The 21562-nt window shown below is 37.1% G+C and overlaps 1 protein-coding gene across 5 annotated transcripts in view; it reads left to right on the forward strand.

The window, feature by feature from the left end:
• TBC1D15 (TBC1 domain family member 15) overlaps window positions 1–21562 on the forward strand; it is a 79607-nt gene that overhangs the window by 56635 nt on the left and 1410 nt on the right. For all 5 annotated transcript variants that reach the window (XM_003355517.5, XM_001925336.7, XM_084956351.1 and 2 more), the window contains 6 exons: window positions 4775–4891; window positions 11461–11561; window positions 15621–15720; window positions 16465–16562; window positions 19953–20069; window positions 20602–20688. In XM_003355517.5, the coding sequence (XP_003355565.2) occupies window positions 4775–4891; window positions 11461–11561; window positions 15621–15720; window positions 16465–16562; window positions 19953–20069; window positions 20602–20688 (620 nt within the window). The remainder of the gene's footprint in view (window positions 1–4774; window positions 4892–11460; window positions 11562–15620; window positions 15721–16464; window positions 16563–19952; window positions 20070–20601; window positions 20689–21562) is intronic.

Consider the following 21562-nt stretch of genomic DNA (forward strand, 5'->3'; position numbering starts at 1 on the left):
GAGTGACTGAGATGTCAAGTAAGATGAAGACTTGGATTGACCATGAACAGAATAACAAGGAGGTCACTGAAAATTTTGTTTTATTTTATTTTTGTTTTTGTCTTTTTAGGGCTGCACCTAAGGCATTTGGAAGTTTCCAGGCTAGGAGTCGAATCGGAGCTGTTGCTTCTGGCATACACCACAGTCACAGCAACATGGGATCTCAGTGGCGTCTGTGACCTACACCACAGCTCACAGCAAGGCAGGTTCCTTAACCCACTGAGCAAGGCCAGGGATCGAACCCATGTCTTGATGGATACTAGTCGGGTTCATTATCCTTGAGCCAAGGGAACTCCTGAAGATTGTGATTAAAAAGGAGTTTTGGTCGAGTGGAGGATGTGGCAGTCTGATTGGAGTGAGTTCAAGAGGGAAATAGGAGGAGAGAACATGGAGATAATGTATACAGCTCTGTAAGTAGTTTTGCTCTAAACAGCTGGAGAGGAAATGGGGCAGTCATTAGAAGAGTGAGGTTAAGAAAGGTTTTTATGATGATGAGAGAAACAGTAGTATGGTTGAATGCTTGGTAGGAATGGTCCAGGAGGAAGAAAAGCTTACAAGACTAGAGAGGGAGATAAGAATTGCTAGAGCACTGTCCTTGAGTAGCCAGCTGGTAGGACATGGATTTCATGCGCAAGAGAGATTTGGTTGTAGCCACAGTCATGGAAGCTCATGAATAGTGAAGGAGAGAAGGGAGACTGTAAGTGTCCAAATGAAGTAATGTGGTTAAAATAGTGGGGACCTGTGTAAGTTCTCTTTGGATGATTTCCATTTTCTCAGAAATAGTAAGCATGATCCTCAGAGCTAAGTTGTGGGAGAAGACGACATGTTGGAGGCTTTAGGACGGGGGCTGAGATGTGAAAAATTATATGAAAAGAGATAGGGAATGCATGGGGCAGTTAAATCACAGTTGTCAGACTGCATTAACTTGAGGTTAGTGATGGTGAATGTAAAATGAATCAGTCAGCATGGTTCTGCTTTTCTTCCTTTGTTTTTAACTACTTCAAGTTAGAGTTGGATTTAATGACGGCCTTTAAAAAAAATTCAGTGCTTATTTTCTTTCTTTCTTTTTTTCTTTTTCCATTTTTTTTATTACTCAAATGAATTTATCACATCTGTAGTTGTATAATGATCATAACAATCTGATTTCACAGGATTTCCATCCCATAGCCCAAGCACATCCCCCACCCCCCAAACTGTCTCCTCCGGAGACCATAAGTTTTTCAATGTCTGTGAGTCAGCATCTGTTCTGCAAAGAAGTTCATTCTGTCCTTTTTTCAGATTCCACATGTCAGTGAAAGTATTTGATGTTGGTGTCTCATTGTATGGCTGACTTCACTTAGCATGATAGTTTCTAGGTCCATCCATGTTGCAAAAAATGCTGGTATTTCGTTCTTTTTAATGGCTGAGTAATATTCTATCGTGTGTATGTACCACATCTTCTGGATCCACTCCTCTGTCGACGGACATTTAGGTTGTTTCCATGTCTTGGCTATTGTAAATAGTGCTGCAGTGAACATCGGAGTACATGTGTCTTTGCAAGTCATGGTTTTCTCTGGATAGATGCCCAGGAGTGGAATTGCTGGATCAAATGGTAGTTCTATGTTTAGTTTTCTGAGGACTCTCCATACTGCTTTCCACAGTGGTTGCACCAATTTACAATCCCACCAACAGTGTACTAGGGTTTCTTTTTCTCCACACCCTCTCCAGCACTTATTGTTTGTAGACTTTTTGATGATGGCCGTTCTGGCTGGTGTGAGGTGGTACCTCATAGTGGTTTTGATTTGCTTCTCTCTAATAATGAGTGATGTTGAGCATCTTTTCATGTGTTTCTTGGCCATCTGTATGTCTTCTTTGGAGAATTGTCTGTTTAGATCTTCTGCCCATTTTTGCATGGGGTTGTTTGTTTTTTTGGTATGGAGCTGTAGAAATTGTTTATAAATTTTGGAGATGAATCTGTTGTCAGTCGATTCACTTGCAAAGATTTTCTCCCATTCTGTGGGTTGTCTTTTTGTGTTGTTTAGGGTTTCCTTTGCTGTGCAGAAACTTTGAAGTTTGGTTAGATCCCATTTGTTTATTTTTCTTTTTATTGTCAATACTCTGATAGGTGGATCTAAGAAGATGTTGCTGTCATTTATGTCAGAGAGTATTTGGCCTATGTTTTCCTCTAGGAGTTTGATAGTGTCTGGTCTTATATCTAGGTCTTAAATCCATTTGGAGTTTATTTTTGTGTATGGTGTTAGGGAGTGTTCTAATTTCATTCTTTTCCATGTGGCTGTCCAGTTTTCCCAGCACCACTTATTGAACAAGCTGTCCTTTCTCCATTGTATCTTCTTGCCTCCTTTGTCATAGATTAGTTGGCTATAGGTGTGTGGGTTTAATTCTGGGCTTTCTACCCTGTTCCACTGATCTATATTTCTGTCTTTGTGCCAGTACCATACTGTTTTGATGACTGTGGCTTTGGAGCATAGTCTGAAGTCTGGGAGCCTGATTCCTCCATCTCTATTTTTCTTTTTCAGGATGTCTTTGGCTCTTCTGGGTCTTTTGTGCTTCTAAACAAACTTTAAAATATTTTGTTCGAGTTCTGTGAAAAATGTCCTTGGTAATTTGATAGGGATTGCATTGAATCTGTAGATTGCCTTAGGTAGTATAGTCATTTTGATAATATTAACTCTTCCAATCCACGAGCATGGTATGTCTTTCCATCTATCTGTGTCATCTTTGATTTCTTTCATCAGTGGCTTGTAGTTTTCAGAGTATAGGTCTTTTGTTTCTTTAGGTAGGTTTACTCCTAGGTATTTTATTCTTTTGGATGCAATGGTAAACGGGATTGCTTCCCTGATTTCCTTTTCTGCTTTTTCATTGTTAGTATATAGAGTTATTTTCTTTCTAGAAAAAGTTTCTAGAAATACTTTCGTATCTTTTGGGGGGGGTGCAGCCCATAGTACATGAAAGTCCCTAGGCTAGGTGTTGAATTGGAGCTGCAGCTGCTGGCTTACACCACAGCCACAGCAACGCCAGATCCGAGCTGTGTCTGCGACCTAAACCACAGCTCATAGCAACGCCAGATCCTTAACCCACTGAGTGGGGCTGGGGATCAAACCCAAGTCCTCATTAATACTAGTCGGGTTTATTACCACTGAGTCACAATGGAAGCTCCTCTTATATAATTTTTGATCTCTTTGTTTTCTACCTAGCATGCCATAACCAAATATCTATACAAGAGGAAAGTTCAAGGATACAAATAACTTTTCACTCTGTTTAAAACACCTGTTAAAGCAGATATTCTGTATTAGTGTTAGGGCAGTGTAAATTGTGCTTGAGTTAATAAATGTACCTCTTTATCAACTGTGATGTGAGAATGAAACATTTTGATTTTTTTAAATGAAATTTGATACTTATGGCATGATTTTTGGGGGGTATTGCTTTTCCATATTCGAAAAATGTATCCACAGTTCTATAGATATATGCTTATATTTATAGGGTCAAATGTAGTATATTTTAACAGAAAGCTGGGATATTGTCCTTACGGTTTTTTAAATGCCCTTACAGAATCTAAATTTGTGTCATCCTTTGTTAGATTCTGTCTTGTTATAAAGTATCCTCATTCCTTCACAACAATTATTGAGAATGTTTTCAAGTTATTCAATTTAATGGGGCAGGGGTAGGGGGAGAGTTCAGTTATAACTTTTAAAGAAAATTGTTACAGAGTAAGTTAATTGCTTTGAATTTCTTTAAATTATTTCTTCCTAATTTACTGAGGGTTTCAAGTTTGGGGAATGCCTTTTTAGTTGTAAAGTCTTTCACCACAAGATGCATCTAGTGGGTATCAGTGTTTGTGAACTGAATTTTCAGTACAACTTGGGATACACTTCTGTGATGTTTTCAAATCTGTTTCTAATGTCATAAAATTTCCAGGAAAATGTGTTTTTTTATGTTTTCAAAATTAAAATAAATTGCTTATAATTATATGGAAACTGAATAATGTATGTATGAGAATATGGAAGTAATTTGTCCTAGAGATGATTATGGAACATGACAAAGAAGTTGATAATACTTCTCATAGTGAATGAAGCACTTATGAACAAAACAAATCTCTCTGATTGTGGTTGATTGCATAGTAGCTTTTTCATTACTGTTTTCAAATATTACTGCCCATCATATGCATTCATGACTAGCATTTTATTGCTTACTCTTGGTTTTAATTAATGAAAAGTATTCCTGGAGTTCCCGTCATGGAGCAGCGGAAACGAATAGGATTAGGAACCATGAGGTTGCCAGTCCGATCCCTGGCCTCACTCAGTGGGTTAAGGATCCAGCATTGTCATGAGCTGTGGTTTAGGTCGTGGACGCGGCTTGGATCTAGCATAGCTGTGGCTGTAGTGTAGGCTGGTAGCTGTAGCTCCGATTCGACCCCTAGCCTGGGAACCTCCATATGCTGCAGGTGCGGCCCTAAAAAGAAAAAAGTATTTCCTACTATTAAAGTATTTCTATGTTTAGGTAAAAATTGAAAAAAATATTTAAAAATACATCCAAGAGGAGGTGGACTGACTTTGGAAAAATATTCTAAAATGCTGCTCTATTACATATCTGAAAGTGAAATTTGGTGAATATTTTCATTAAGTAAAAGTTTGGCAAGAGTATAAAATTAATAGCAAGAAAAATAATTTTTTACTTGTGAAATATGAACTTTATAAAAATCTGAGGTTTTCAAATATGCGATGATTTTCTTCCTTAGAAAAAGATGTTAACAGAACAGATCGAACAAACAAGTTTTATGAAGGCCAAGATAATCCAGGATTGATTTTGCTTCATGACATTTTGATGACATACTGTATGTATGATTTTGATTTAGGTGAGTTCTCTTCTAATATCCTAATTTAAAGATATTATATATGTGTATATGTATTTATTTAAATTTATTAACCTGTTAGACATACGTGATAGCTCTGTGGCTTAGTTTTTATAGGGGTTTTTCCACAGGGAATGGAAACTTAAAAGGCTCTCTTGTTCTCAAATTGTGCACCAAGGACAGTGGGTTGTTGCAGCCAACTCATGGAGACACTGTGGGATATTTAAAATATTTGAGGGAAAGAGAGAGACATCTGTAGCATCCTGCTCTAACTGCCCTGAAGTAATTCAGGGTTTCAACATTAGATTACCAAATTCCTTCTGATGAAATTATATCTTTGCAAAGCAGAGTGTTTGGCCTTGTGGTGATAAGCAAATACTGTGTGAAAATAGATGAGGAGGTGGTATCCAGCTGGATTTGAGATAATACCAGTTTGAAAAGTAGTGTTGTGCCCAACAGGTGCTAAGTTCATAGGACATAAATATTTATTAAGTTGTTTGGATCTGTTTAATAAATGAGAATGGTAGTAATTTTTTCGAGCTTAGGAGCACTTTGGAAAAAAATTACTGACCCATTAAGAATACTGTGAACTGAGAAAGGTTGGGAACCTTTTTTTTTGATATATGCTTTCTCCCTTGTGAAGAAAAATACTGATTTTATATCATAGACAACCAGTACACTATCTAAGGCATATAGAACTTTACTCTTTTTTCTTGGTTAATCTATTTTCTTCCAAGAATGAATTGGAAAGATTGGAGCTGGAGGTGGGAGTGGGGAATTGCATGGGGACGTTATGCTAAGAGATGGAAAACCTAAGGAACTGATATTTTTAAGGGACTAGAGAACTTGAGTTGTTTCTTTAAAGGATCAATAAATTCCCTAATCTTCAACTTTTAAATAAAGATAAAGAATGGGAAAAAAAAAATGGAAAAGTTTCTACTGATGTTAGTGACTCCCAACTAGAGGATAGTGAAAGTACATGTTTTCCAGATTACCTTAATAGAGCTTGAGACACCTTTTGAAGAAGGTAATTGGGTATTTGTGATATTAAACTCAAATGAACCTTGAATATGTGTGCATTTTCTTTATTGTATCTATGTGAATTTTTCTTGGCTTCTTTTTTTTTTTTTTCAGCTGCACCTGTGGCATATGGAAGTTCCTAGGCTAAGGGTTGAATTGGAGCTGCAGCTTCAATCTCAGCTACAGATCTCAGCCACATCTGTGACCCATGCCATAGCTTAAGGCAACACTGGATCCTTAACCTGCTGAAAGAGGCGAGTGAACCTGCATCCTCATGGACACTATGTTGGGTTCTTAACCCATGAACCATGACGGGAGCTCCCCCTCTTGGCTTTTATGTGTAAGTTAGGGAAGATATAAACTCTTCTGTGGGTCCTGAGGCACCAGCCTCTTTGGTGCTGGTGGTTGAATATTACAGATTTCTCTCTAAAAGGTGAAATGTAGCCAGTCTTGTCTATCACATCCATAGTGAACCTCAAATTGGATCATTGGAAACATTGCTTCTCAGGTTACAGAGTGCTGTCATCCTTGATTTTGATTTCAGTTTTATTCTTTTTTTTTTTTTTTGTCTTTTTGCTATTTCTTGGGCTGCTCCTGCGGCATATGGAGTTTCCCAGGCTAGGGGTTGAATCGGAGCTGTAGCTGCCAGCCTATTCCAGAGCCACAGCAACTCAGGATCCGAGCCGCGTCTGCAACCTACACCACAGCTCACGGCAACACCGGATCGTTAACCCACTGAGCAAGGGCAGGGATCGAACCCGCAACCTCATGGTTCCTAGTCAGATTCGTTAACCACTGCGCCACGACAGGAACTCCATGATTTCAATTTTATTCTTTTAGCTGCCTTTTGAAGAAGTTGGGGAAGTAATCCCTACTTTATGAGTAGTAAGGTTATACTGATTTAGAAGGTGACTCAGAGTTGCACAGTAGTGAATATTGCACTGGGGGTAGAGATTCAAGTCTTTATTTCAGGTTGGCATTCTTAACTCTACACATTTAGCACCCTGCCCACTGCCGTTTTAGTTTCTGTTACCACTGTAGGGAATAGGACTGTTGTCCTAGGGTCCTGTGCTCTTAGGTGGTAATTTTGAGATAGGAGTTAATGCATATTCTCAGGAGTTCCTGAATGCTCAGTTTTTTTTCAGGGCATAGTCCCAGGTCAGCTAATTGGATAAATTGCTAATTTCATTTGTCTGTATTAATCCCACATTCTTTCTGGTCAAATACTTAAGTTATTTGAAACATACCCAAGGTTTTTATTAAGAACTCTGTCCTTGTGAGAAGTCAAGGTAGTTTTCATAAAGCAGTGGACCAAATTTTTTGCTTTTTACTAATAGCAAAGTAACCTGAGCTGTAATTTTACTGTTATAGGTGAGCCTATCATACTGAGGTTTTGGCTTAGCCCATAGATGAGGGATAGGTATATTTGCAGTGAGTATAGTCTCAATAGTGAGGAAGAAGATCAAAAGCAGACAGAAGACAAAAATTACTGAAAGCAGACAGAGCAACTCAAGGAAGAATTTTTTTTTTTTTTTTTTTTGGTCTTTTTGCCATTTCTAGGGCCGCTCCCGCGGCATATGGAGGTTCCCAGGCTAGGGGTCGAATCGGAGCTGTAGCCTCCGGCCTACGCCAGAGCCACAGCAACTCGGGATCCGAGCGCGTCTGCAACCTACACCACAGCTCAGGGCAACACCGGATCGTTAACCCACTGAGCAAGGGCAGGGACTGAACCCGCAACCTCATGGTTCCAAGTCAGATTCGTTAACCACTGCGCCACGACGGGAACTCCGAGGAAGAATAATTTTTAGATAGTGCTAATAATACATGATACCTAAGATGTTTCAGTGTTTTTTTTTTTTTAACAGTGTATGTTCATAATCATGATTCTGAATAAACAATAAAGGGTTAAATTATACTCACGATACTGTATGTAAGAAGGCAGGATGGCAGGAGAGTGTTTAGTTAAAAAATTGATTTCAAACTCTTAATTTTTTTGAAATTCGATACTTTAATAACACTAATAACTGTATAAGCTTCAGTTAACCTGGAAAGTTGACCTATATAGAGATTAAAATTTTCATTTCCCTGTAAGAATGTGTACACTAAGTAGGATGATAAGGAGTTCATTTCTCACACCTCCCCACTGAAGCAGATTTGCTATGTAAGTAATTTGGGGGAACTACTTCAGAAATTGTAGTAGTCCTGATTAAGATGTACATTAGTCAGCACTGCTGCAGAATCTGGGTGTCACTGAATGCTAATTTATTCACCTTTAATCTTTCTTTAATCAAAAGGAATTTGTACATTAATTCCAGGCCAACTCATGATATACCCCAAAGAACATCATGTATAAAATAAAATAGATTGAAAGCAACCAGAATATGAAGATTAATTTGATTACTTGCTTCAGCTAAAACTTACAGAAGAAATATGGTAGTGATCCCAAATGAAAGCTAAAGACTTAAAGGATTAACTTAGCTTCTTATAAATTTTTATTCATTATACCTTTATGATAAAGCACTTCTCCTACTCCTCCCCCAGAGGAAAGATACTTTGTAGATCTTGAATAGTCTTTTTGAAATATTTCTGTTATAGGCCATATGTAGTCAGACCCAATAAAGTGGTACTCTTTTGCACTTTGTTTTTTTTCTTTTTTTTTTTTTTGTCTCTTTGCTGTTTCTTGGGCCGCTCCCGTGGCATATGGAGGTTCCCAGGCTAGGGGTCTAATCGGAGCTGTAGCCTCCGGCCTACGCCAGAGCCACAGCAACTCGGGATCCGAGCCACGTCTGCAACCTACACCACAGCTCACGGCAACGCTGGATTGTTAACCCACTGAGCAAGGGCAGGGATCGAACCCGCAACCTCATGGTTCCTAGTTGGATTCGTTAACCACTGCGCCACGACGGGAACTCCCACTTTGTTGCATTTACATCAAATTTCCTTCATGCTTTAATTGGCTTAGCCTTTATATTTGTCATTGCTTTCACTGTCATTGTCATGTAGGAAAGTTCTGACAATAACAATTTAGTCTTCCTTCTAACTTATTCTTTTCTGAAAAGTGTTTTTATTAGGGAAGGAAGTAAAGAAAGAAAAGGAGATTTCTTATAAGACATTGGCTTACATGAATATGAAGACTGAGAAGGCTCACAGTCTCCATCTAGAAGCTGGAGACTCAAGAAAGCTGGTGGTGTAGTTTATTTTTTTTTTTTTTCCAGGGCCATACTGCTGCATATGGAGGTTCCCAGGCTAGGGGTCAAATCAGAGCTACCTACAGCTGCCAGCCTGCACCACAGCCACAGCAACATGGGATCTGAGATGCCTCTGTGACCTACACCACAGCTCATGGCAATGCCGGATCTTTAACCCGCTGAGCGAGGCCAGGGATCGAACCTGCATCCTCATGGATGCTAGTCAGATTTGTTTCCACTGAGCCGTGATGGGAACTCCTGGTGGTGTAGTTTAAAGGCCTGATAGCAGGAGAGCTTTTGATGTTGATGCTACTCCTTCCTGAGTTTTAAGGCCTGGGAAAGAGGAACATTGAGGGCAATAGATTGGTGTCTCAGCTCAGCCAACCACGCAGAGAGCAAATTCAGTCTTCTTCCATCTTTTTAATTCTATTCAGGCCTTCAGTGGATTGGATGATGCCCACTTATGTTGTTGAGGGCCATCTGCTTTAATCAGTTCACCAATTCAAATGCTAATGTCTTCTATAAACACCTTCACAGATACTCCCAGAGATAATGTTTAACCAGATATCTGGACATCTTGTGGCCCATTCAGGTTGACACACAAAATTAATCATCACGAGTGTATTACTTTAAAAAAAGCACGCGCAATGTACTTGTATAAATGCTTACATTTAGATGTATTGCATGCTATTTTTTTTCCTGGCCCTTTTCTCCAAATGTCTTGGTAATTCTGTTGTTTGGTACTCTTAACAATTGGATGCCTGCCCTGGGAACCCGAATGTATTTTTGTGCTGATGTGAGTAGGGACATACTTTTCCGAGTGTAGGCATAGAGAGGTCAGTAAGGATTAGGCACGGTGGTAGATGATAGAGCAGAGGCTAAGAGCAGGTAGAGCTAAACTTTTATATGTAAGGAGATCCTGAGGTGAACTGGGTGTCTTTCTTATACTTTTGAGTTTGTCCTTCCTTTCCTTCCTTCCATTTTGTTTCTTTTGGCTTTTTAGGGCTGTACCCTTGGCATATGGAGCTTCCCAGGCTAGGAGTCGAATCAAAGCTGCAGCTGCTGGCCTACACCACAGCCACAGCGACATGAGAACCGAGCCATGTCTGTGACCTACAGCACAGCTCCCAGGAATGCCAGATCCTTAAACCACTGAGTGAGGCCAGGGATTGGATCTGCAACCTCACAGTTCCTAGGTGGATTCATTTCTGCTGCACCGTGACAGGCACTCCAAATCTGAGTTTTCTTAGGAGACTTTGGCTTACATGCCTTCCTTGGATCATTTTAAAAATTTTCTTCCAAAATAAGAGTGATTTAAAATCGCATATAATTTCTAGCAGGAAATCTCCTCCTCTTTAAAAATATATACCATTTAGGAGTTCCTGTCATGGCTCAGTGGTTAATGTGGCCCAGTGGTTAACATAGATTTTGGTGAATGATTGAATGTAAGCTTTGGTTCTGCAGATGAAAGATCGTGTTTTCCCAAGCTACTGTTGGGAAGAAATCTCTATATAACTAACAAATGTACAAAAGTTAACAAAGTTGAATGATAATATGGATATGAAAATGCTTAGTATGTGCTCTTGTCCCTTTGTTGGTTCAGTAATTTGTATCTGAAGTCTGAAATCTAATTGTAAAACAGTTAAGAAAATTCAGGAATTTATAAGATGGAACTAAAAAAAACAAGCTTGACATGGTCAGGTGGTTAAACTGATTGGATTAAATCCATCTGCTAGCATTGGCTGGGTATAGAGTAATAGCAAAAGAAAAAAAAAGAACATAAATATGACCATTTAAAAGAGGTAATTTTGTTGTGACTCCTTTTGTGTAGATTACCAATGAGTGGTCTGATTGTTCAAGCCAGTTGGACCCTTTTTAGTTGTTATTTATTTGACTTCTTCATGGCAGTATGGCATTGTTGACCACTCTGGTCTTGCAACTTTCTTCCCGTTGACATACAATACTCTTCTCCCTTGCTTTTTTCCCCTTATCTCTTGACTGTTCCTTCACAAATCTTCTTTGAGCAAGTACTCTTACATTTAATGTTCCCCTGGATTTTCTCTTTGCCCCTTTCTTTCTCATAATGCTTTTGCATATTATTTCTTAATAATATTACCCACTCTTGATAGTGATATCTACACTAAGACACATACTAGCAGTTATATATCTGATTGTCATCTCAGTCTGAAACAGCTCATCTTTCTCACCTGATTTCTTCTTTCTTGTTTACAAACATCAGTATCTACCAGTTTTTGGAACCAACAGAAAGAGGTAATTTTAAGTAGAATGGTAGCGATATACACAGAAGGATACATGAAGCTTGGGTTTTTAGAGACATGATTAGTTTTTCTCTGTTCTTCATAGGATATGTGCAAGGAATGAGTGACTTACTTTCCCCTGTTTTATATGTGATGGAAAATGAAGTGGATGCCTTTTGGTGCTTTGCTTCCTACATGGACCAAATGGTAAGAACAGAGGTTTCTTCCTTTAATCAAACTAATTTTGAATTTTAGTTGTATAATCTTATTATACAAGATTGATATTTAGCTAATATATGGTAGAACTTAAAAAATTGCTCTATCTTATTTGTTCATTCTTTTCTTTTTTAAAATAGCCTTTTGAAGAGGCTTGGAAATACCGGTACTGTTTTTATACAAAAAGTAGATAGTAAGTGCCTGTAGAAAGGAATAATCAGAATTTAATATCAGTAAATGCTTATGGTCTGCAGAAGAGCCATGAGTCATTAAAGAATATTGATGAAATGGAAAAATTCAGTTCTTGTGAAGTAGTTGAACTTTCATATCATGTGTTTCAGAGATAAAGCTTAGTCATGCCAAGTAATATCCTTACCTTTTGTGAACATTTTGGATTTTGTCATTATAGTGACTGATTTTTCTCCAGATCTGTTTGAACTATTTGTAACGCTGACACCTTCTTAGTTTTTTCAGAAGCATGGGATTATTAGAGTTGAACTGTGTCTATATATACATATTATTACAAAGAACATTTTATCTGTTATCATTGATAAATCAGACAGTAGTACAGAGAGAGTATTAACAGGGAAATAAAATAGAACAGTCTTCTGAAGTAATATATTAGAAAGAGGGAAAAAAAGGAGAGGGGCTATAAGCAGATAAAGGCATATGAAATCCAAAGACCTGACTACATAGGTCACTGTACTTTTCCAAAATAAAATTAATATACTTGATACTGGGCCTTGATGGTCAGATATTGAAATGGCTTGATTGCAAGGGGATAAAGATTTTGAATATAAAATCATATAAAATGTCTCCTGATAATATAGAGTCTGGGATGCAGATGTGAAATTTGGAAGTGGTAGCCTTCTCTTTTTTTGATTACTTCCATTCTTCCCTTCTTGCTTGCCTGTTTTTCTTTACCCTTCCAATTTGTCTCAATTTTATCTTATTTCCTCAAATCTCTTATCCATGGTTCCAACTCATCCTCACTTCTCTTAGTTCTTTTCTGTACTTGATAAGAGTTAATATTAAAAAAAACCCCTTTCTTTACTATTAAAGTAATAAATATTCAAATTATATAGTCCTTTACCATGAATTAATATTTTTGGAATATTTGGAAAGATTATTAATTACAGTTATTTGGTAATATCATAGTTTGTCATCCTTACCTTTTTGATTCATTGATTTTACCTGCCTTCTTAGTTCCAATTACTCCCAAGTGCTCTAGAAACCTGAGGCATTTGTTATAAAGGTCTGTACAATTGATACTAATTGTATCAAAACTATTGTCTGCTTTCCTTGTGTTTTTGTTGTTTACCCTTTTTCACTAGAGCTAGTGTGTTCCTTGATAAAAGGGATCATGTCTTTGTTTAACTAGTTCTCTGATATGCTTCCAGTATTTTCCTGATGCCTGAGCAGGAGTTTTTGTTCAACAGATTTTTGTAGAATAAACACATGGATATTTCCCCAGTGCTTAGTTTAGATCTCTACTTATAGTTATTGCAAGTACTAGCACTAACGTACTGCATTTTTTTAAACAATAATAGTTTTCATAAAAACTGAGCTATTATCAGCATGTTCAAATATATTGGCTTATGATTCCAAATACATACATGCATATGTGTGCATGTAGTTAGGTCTCAAAAGTAAAGTCTACTTTTTGAATATCTGTAATATATACTTCACAGTCTGTCATTTTTGTGTATGAAGGTTCACGGTCTTTGTTCTGTCTTTTTCACAGTGAATGTTCTCTATTTGCATTTTCCATTGAGAATGGTCTGGGGATTTTTCTAGTCTTTATTCTAAAAAGATCTCTTAATATAGTCTACTAACTTCTTTTGTTTCATAATATTTGAACAAAAGGGCAATATGTTACAGTCAAAATAATCTGCATGGTTATTTTTCACTGCATTGCTATTGTTTTGGTGTCCTTAAGTCTGTGCTGCTGTTTGACTCCTTTTTGTTTTACAACTTTATTTCATGTATGTTTTTACTATTGTTGTCAGGCTGAATCCAGTGTCTATTTACTTCTGTTGATATTTACACATATCTAGTGTAGGTCTCTGCATATTACGGAAATATTTGCAAAATGATCTAATGAACTTTCTTATAGCCACTGTTCATTTTGCCATACAGTTTAGTGCTTCCTGTCCCTCTCACCCCCTTCCATATGCACACACACACAGACCTATGTATATGTACCTATACATATATGTATCCATGCATAAATATGTACATGTATATGTGTATGCACACATGTATTTATTTAGTTACACTTGAAGCCCTTTGTATATCCCTTGTTGATCTCATTTCTCTTTTCCCAGGAATAGTTACTTTTCTTGAGTTGGCTTCTGTCATTTTGGATTGCTTCTTTTTATAACGCTATGGTGGATAGCAGTGGTTATGCCATATTAGTACTTCCAGACTAGATATATCTTTTGGCTGTGTCACAAGAAAAATTATGCTCTAGAGTTAATTCTGCCTTTCACTTACCAGTTCCATGTGGGAAATGTGAAGAAACTGTATTCCTGGGCTTGTGTCAGTCTGTTGAAGTAGTTCTTTAAATCATTAAGGAGAAACCAGTTTATGGAGAATCAGTAGCCCTTCCTTTTTTTTCCGCTACCAAGAATGAATGGTTTCTAATCTGATAGATACTTCTCATAAAGTGCCACTGTTGTCTCTAAAAAAGAAGTGTGAGGGAGGGGATGTTGTTCTTAGGCTTTTCACAAAGATTAGAGTAGTAGATCACCCTCGAGGGGTTCGGACATCTGGATTAAAGGGATCAGAGTCATTTAAAGGCTTTCATTTATTTTGGTGTACCTTCCATTCCCCAAACTTTGACTGAAGTATTAGGTGGGATTGTACTCAACTTCAAGGTTTATTTAATACATAACAAACCATGACAGTTCTCAAACTTAATGATCTAAGGACACCTTAACACTCTTAAATATTACTGAGAATTCCAAGATTATGTGGGTTATTTTGTATTGATATTTTTGAAAAATTAATACTGAGAAATTTACAAATATTTACTAATTCATTAAAAAATAAAAATAAATGTATTACACATTAACGTACATACATTTTTTAATGAAAAGTAACTTTTCCAAAATAAAATTTACTGAGAAGAGGAATTATCTTATTTTATTTTACTTTATTTTTGTCTTTTTAGGGCTGCACTTGCAGCATATGGAGGTTCCAAGGCGAGGGGTCTAATTGGAGCTGTAGCCACCAGCCTACGCCACAGCCACAGCAGTGCCAGATCTGAGCCGTGTCTGTGATCTACACCACAGCTCTGGCAACGCTGGATCCTTTACCCACTGAGCGAGGCCAGGAATTGAATCCACAACCTCATGTTTCCTGGTTGGATTCATTTCCGCTGCGCCACGATGGGAACGCCCAGGGATTATTTTACATTTTGTATTTTCCTTTATGCTTGGTTTAGTTGTGTAGTTTAACAGAAGACAGCTGACTTTCTTTTCTGCTCCTGTACGCACTCTATTGCTGTATCACACATCATAAAACTTTTACACTTAGAGGAGAAATTAAAGTACAAAATGCATAGATTGTTTCAGCATTGACATTAAAATGGTTTTAACTTCATAGATTCCCTAAAATGTCATCTAATCTAAAAAAATAATCATCAAATCTAAAAAAATAAATTTTATTTCATATATTAATTTGAAGAAATATTTAACGATGGAAGTGATTTGATAAAAATTTATTTCCCAAATGTGTCTGCCTTTCACCAGGATTCTTATTTGACATAAGAAATAAGTATATCAGTCAGTCTATAGCTGCTGTCTCTGCATTGTTCTTTGCCTAAGTAAAGGGAGGGAAAAAAATAATCCTTAGTTTGAGACCAGAGATTCTCTTTCCCTCTTTTAATGTTGCTTTGGCATTTTAATTAGTTGTGATTTTTAAACATAGCCATGTGGTGTAAGTCCAGCATTTGTCCTTATATTCATGGCATAGTCATCAGTGATTATATACTCTAAAGTATTTGTTAAATGTTAATTGTGTGACAACATTTACTTCCTTTTAAAGCATCAAAATTTTGAAGAACAAATGCAAGGCATGAAGACTCAGCTAATTCAGCTAAGTACCTTACTTCGATTGTTGGATAGTGGATTTTGCAGCTACTTAGGTAAGTTTCATGAACCAAAACTGTACCCAGCAAGTTGTAGGGTGTAATACTCTGGAAAAAAAAAAAAAAATGAAGAACTCTTTTAAAGACATATATACTCTGCCAGTGTTGAGAATTCCTCTGAGGAATATGGGTGTGGGACCAAACTATCCTTATTTAATTCTGCCTTAAAATAGTTTACTCATAAAATGAATTACAGTCAATCCTCAGTGTTTACAGGGGATTGATTCCAGGACACCCCACTCCTCCGCCATCCCCATATTTATTAAAGGAATACTCAAGTCCCTTACATAAAATGGCATATTTGCATATAACCTGTGCACATCCTCCTGTATACTTAAGGTCATCCCTAGATTACTTATTACACCTAATAATATAATTGCTGTGTTAACAACTTTTTACTATGTAAATGCTATGTGAATAGTTGCTGGGCTTGGCAAATTCAAGCTTTGTTTTTTGGAACTTTCTGGAATACCCCCCACCCCCCAATACTTTCCATCCACAGTTAGTTGAATCTGCAGTTGTAAAACCTGCGCATGTAGAGGGTTGACTCTATTTGTGGTTTTCTTTTAAAGAAGTTAGCCTGCAAATTTGAATTGTTTCCTTAAATTAGTAGAAGACAATTACATTTATAGGATTTTTAATGGCCTAAGATAGAGAATTCTGAGTTTGAAATAGGTCACTGTATTCTGAGATAATTAGCATAATAGTAAGCCATATATATATATATTTCTTTCTATATAGAATCCCAGGATTCTGGATACCTTTATTTTTGCTTCAGATGGCTTTTAATCAGATTTAAAAGGGAATTTAGTTTTCTAGATATTCTTCGATTATGGGAGGTAAGTTCTTAAATTATTATAAAAATATAATATTTATTATGAAAAAAATATTTTTTATCTATAGAGTATAAATGTGATTGCGATATCCTGACTGAAATTTCTAAAGCAGTTATGTTCCAAAGTTTTGATGGTCTGTGGTCTCTTCTTAAAAATTGATTTTGGGAGTTCCCATTGTGGCTCAGCAGGTTATGAACCCAACTAGTGTCCATGAGGATGCTGGTTCAATCCCTGGCCTCACTCGGTGGGTTAAGGATCTGGCATTGCTGGGAGCTGTGGTGTAGGTTGCAGATGAAGCTCAGATCTGGCTTTGCTGTGGCTGTGGTGTCGGCTGACAGCTACAGTTCTGATTCTGATTCAGCCCCTAGCCTGGGAACTTCTATGTACCACAGGTGCAGCCCTAAAAAGCAAAAAAAAAAAAAAAAAAAAATATCTTGAACTGAATGTCTAGTCTTTGGAGCTTTTTTTTCTATAAATAAATTTTTGCGATATTTGGGGCCAGTAGGTTTCCCAGAACCTGTTCTCTAGATCATTTGTGCCTGTGTTCTGTGCCTTGGGAGATTTGACTTTATATAAGGCTCTGTCACATTCTTATATAGATTTGTATAGAGTTAAGGGAGTTTTGACAGGCTGATCAATTGAGATAGTACTGTATTTGTAGTCTTAAATATTGGGAAGGAACGAACTTGTGTTTCGCTTTTTTTTTTTTTTTGAAAGCAATTTAAGTTAGAACAAAATACTAAGAATAATATAACAGAGAGATCCCGCTATGTTTAACATATTTAAACATTTTGCTGTATTTACTTATAGTATTTTCCTTCCAAAAATTTTTTTAAGCTGTAGCTCACATCTTTAATCATCCCCCAAGCTCCATTTCTCTCTTCCCCACTCTATAGGATATTCATGATCATAATTTTAGTGTATATCCTTTTATTCCATTTTGCACGCAGGGCAACTCTTGATGAGAAACAGAAAATTACTGTTTTCTTCTCACATATCTGTTATTTATTTATTTATTTTTGTCTTTTCAGGGCCATACCCATGGCATATGGAGGTTTCCAGGCTAGGGGTCTAATTGGAGCTACAGCTTCCAGCCTTCACCAGAGACACAGCAATGCCAGATCTGAGCTGCGTCTTTTTTTTTTTTTTTGCTATTTCTTTGGGCCGCTCCTGCGGCATATGGAGGTTCCCAGGCTAGGGGTCGAATCGGAGCTGTAGCCACTGGCCTCCGCCAGGGCCACAGCAACGCGGGATCGCGGGATCCGAGCCGCGTCTGCAACCTACACCACAGCTCACGGCAACGCCGGATCGTTAACCCACTGAGCAGGGGCAGGGACCGAACCCGCAACCTCATGGTTCCCAGTCGGATTCGTTAACCACTGCGCCACGACGGGAACTCCTGAGCTGCGTCTTCAACCTACACCACAGCTCATGGCAATGCTGGATCCTTAACCCACTGAGCAAGGCCAGGGATCGAACCCGCAACCTCATGGTTCCTAGTTGGATTTGTTTCCGCTGCCCCATGATGGGAATTCCTGTTAATTGTTAAATTAACAGAATAGTTAGCAGATGGATGTGCTTTTGAAGTAGAATATTGGTTAAATGACTGATTGCTACCTTATCTTTTCGTTGGTTGATTGATTTCCTTTTTAGGGCCACACTTGCAGCATATGGAAGTTCCTGAGCTAGGGGTTGAATCAGCTGCACCTGCTGGCCTATGCCACAGCCATAGCAACACCAGATCCTTAACCCACTGAGTGAGGCCAGGGATCGAACCCTCATGCTCACAGAGACTAGTTGGATTCTTCACCCACTGAGCCACAATGAGAACTCCTACCTTATCTTTATAAAGATGACAGAAAATTTCCCAAAGAAAGAAAGGGGTAAATAATATCTTTGGATGATAAATAGACTTATATTTAATGGAACCCCTGTGCCCTCTGAGGTGTTTACACTTTTGGTGACTGTGCTACCATTAGAGAAGGTAATGTACTGATTGAAGGATCACTGCTTTAGAGAGGATCAGTTCCTTTGTTTGAAATTAGAAACTCACATATTCTTGACCTAGAATCATGGTTTAGAGTTTCTCAGTTGTGTTAAATTAGTATTGCAACTTTTTAAACAAATTATTGCAGAGCTGAAATAACTCCTTAATTTGTGTTTTCCAAATAAATTGGAATTTTTAATGACATCTTTGAGGTTAATTGCATTGTAATTCAACTTTCAAAAGCTGCTTTTAGTCTGAAAATGATTCAACTTGATTTACTTTTGGTGAAAGAAAAAATATTTCAGATTTGCCTTAATAGTATTGTTTACTTGGGTCTTTTGCTCTTTCTAGAAAAGATATTATTAGGTAAATTAACCAGGGATAATTAAGACCTTAAATTTTAGGGCATTACTTACACTTAGGGAGAAGTGCAGCTATTAATCAAATGTTTTATACATTTGGGTGTAAATTTTGAATGCTTGATTCAGTTTTTGTCACAATCTGGAATACTGAGTTATATAATGTAATATAGTGCTTAGAAGGTAGAACTACTTCTGGTGCTTTTGATTCCATTCAGTGTGTAATTGAGTCTTTATTTCCAGGATTTAGTTCTGCCCCCGCCCGCCGCCAATCAGAGACTGAAGAGAATTTAGAAGTGAAAAATTGAAGGTTCAGAAAAATATTGAAAATACCTCTAACCCTTACACCTTAACCTCATAGCTGTGGCTCCTTTGTTAATACCATTTATCATATTAGTTAGGTTCAGTGTTATTGTAGTTACCTAAAAAGCCACATTTGGAATTCTTCATTTTCACATAATGTTAAACTTGATGTTAGTTACATTGTAGGTAAAGGTAAGACTTGCCTTCCCCAAAGCTTATTTGAGTGTGGGAGTTCCCCGGTGGCTCAGCAGGTTAAGGACCTGGCATTGTCTCTGCTGTGGCATGGGTTGGATCCCTGGCCTGAGAACTTCCCTGTACCACAGGTACAGCCAAATAAATAAATAAATAAAAAGGTATCAGAGTTCCTGTTGTGGCTCAGCAGAAATGAATCTGATTAGGAACCATGAGGTTGCTGGTTCGATCCCTGGCCTCGCTCAGTGGGTTAAGGATCTGGTGTTGCTATGAGCTGTGGTATAGGTCACAGACTAGGCTCAGATCTTGTGTTGCTGTGGCTGTGGTGTAGGCCGGCGGCTACAGCTTTGATTCGATCCCTAGCCTAGGAACCTTCATGTGCTGCAAATGCAGCCCTAAAAAGAAAAAAAAAAAAAAAAAAAAAAGTGGACTATCCTATGTAGGTAACGTCTGCTTTTCATAGAAGTCATTCAGAGTTCAGCATTGTATCTATGAGTAAAATATTTTTAGAATTTATATTGTTGATTAAATAGGTGTTCTATTTTTTTATAGGTAATGTGGACTGAACTACCATGTAAAAATTTCCATCTTCTTCTCTGTTGTGCTATTCTGGAATCAGAAAAGCAGCAAATAATGGAAAAGCACTATGGCTTTAATGAAATACTTAAGGTAGTTATTCCTTTAATTTTAGATTTTAATATTTTGGTTCTTTTTTCTTTTTGGTGCTGCTCATGTACAAAACATTTCCTTGAAGCATTATCAAATCCTTTGTGTAACTTAAGTTTTATCAATAACAATTAGTACTAGGGCTGACTCTGAGAATGACAGTTCAACAAGTACACATTGGCCAGTTATTTTTCCTAGTTAATTAGGAAGAAAAGAAAATTCAGCAAATGCTCTTCTATATAATTTGGTTTTCTAAAAAAAATAATTGTCTTTTCCTTGTGACTTTGAGATAGTAGACTTGGGACAGCTGCTGGATTTAATGTTCCATAAGCTTATTAGCTATTCTTTAGCTTTAAAACTTGAAATGATCTAAGGAAAGATACATTAAATTTCCTGTTTACTTGTAGTATAGGAGTATTTTTATTTTATCTGCAGCATTTTGTCTACAGTGTAATACAACTGGTAATAAATTATATAGTAGAATATAATGATGTTTCAGCTTCAGTTATCACTTTATTTTATTGATTTATTTTAGCATATCAATGAATTGTCCATGAAAATTGATGTGGAAGATGTACTATGCAAGGCAGAAGCAATTTCTCTACAGATGGTCAAATGCAAGGTATACAGTGTTTTAAGTAATTGCAGAATTTTTTGTTTGTATGTTTTTGGGTGGATTGAGGTCCAGAAAGAATAACATTTTTCGCTTTAGAAGTAAAATAGATAGCAGCAAGTTGAAGGCAGACACAAAGCATTGGCTAGCTTTTGCGTACCATTGTAGATTTATAGCACTTAGTTGAAAACAATTGATTAGTTATGCTAAGACAGGAAACATATAATTAGAGAAAATGACAAAAGTAATGAAAACACTTTTGCAACAACTGAGAAGGCTGTAGGATTTAAGTGACATAGATATTTTACCCAGTTGAATTAGTGAATACAGAATAGGACCGCATATGAAATATGTAGTGTCTCTATGTAAAGATAGGTGTCAATCAGAGATAATTTAATGAACATTATTGGTTGATGTCATTACATTTGCTTCAGTCAAGCTCTTAACTATCTCTAAAAACAAAACAAATTTGATATATTATATTCTGAATTTAAACTAGAGTATTATACTTTTGATGTATTTTGGTTTTTGTATTTTTAATAAGAATTCTTATTTGATCTTTGTGTCATTTGTTCATGGTTTCAAATACATATTTTGGTTCAGTCCTGCAAATACATATTTTGTTTAAAACCTGCCAATGAGATACTTATGTTTAAGGAACTTCCATGTATTGAGAGAGAAAGATGGTATTAAAAAGGAGAAGAAAATAAATGCAAAATGTTAGAAAGCAATATGCTTGTTGTAGTGGGAGTGGTGGGGTGGGGTAGAGAGTAACTAATGCAGAATAGATCAGAAAACCACTTAATAAAAAGAGTGGTTAGGATTTCATTTGGCCTGAAGAAGGAAATTTGAGAGGGTGCATAACAATTTCACTGTTAGAACA

This window comes from Sus scrofa, chromosome 5 (assembly GCF_054392235.1).
Source record: "Sus scrofa isolate SSC_HxYL_T2T_F1_AM1 chromosome 5, Sscrofa_HxYL_maternal_Yorkshire_Landrace_v2.0, whole genome shotgun sequence".
NCBI lineage: Eukaryota > Metazoa > Chordata > Mammalia > Artiodactyla > Suidae > Sus > Sus scrofa.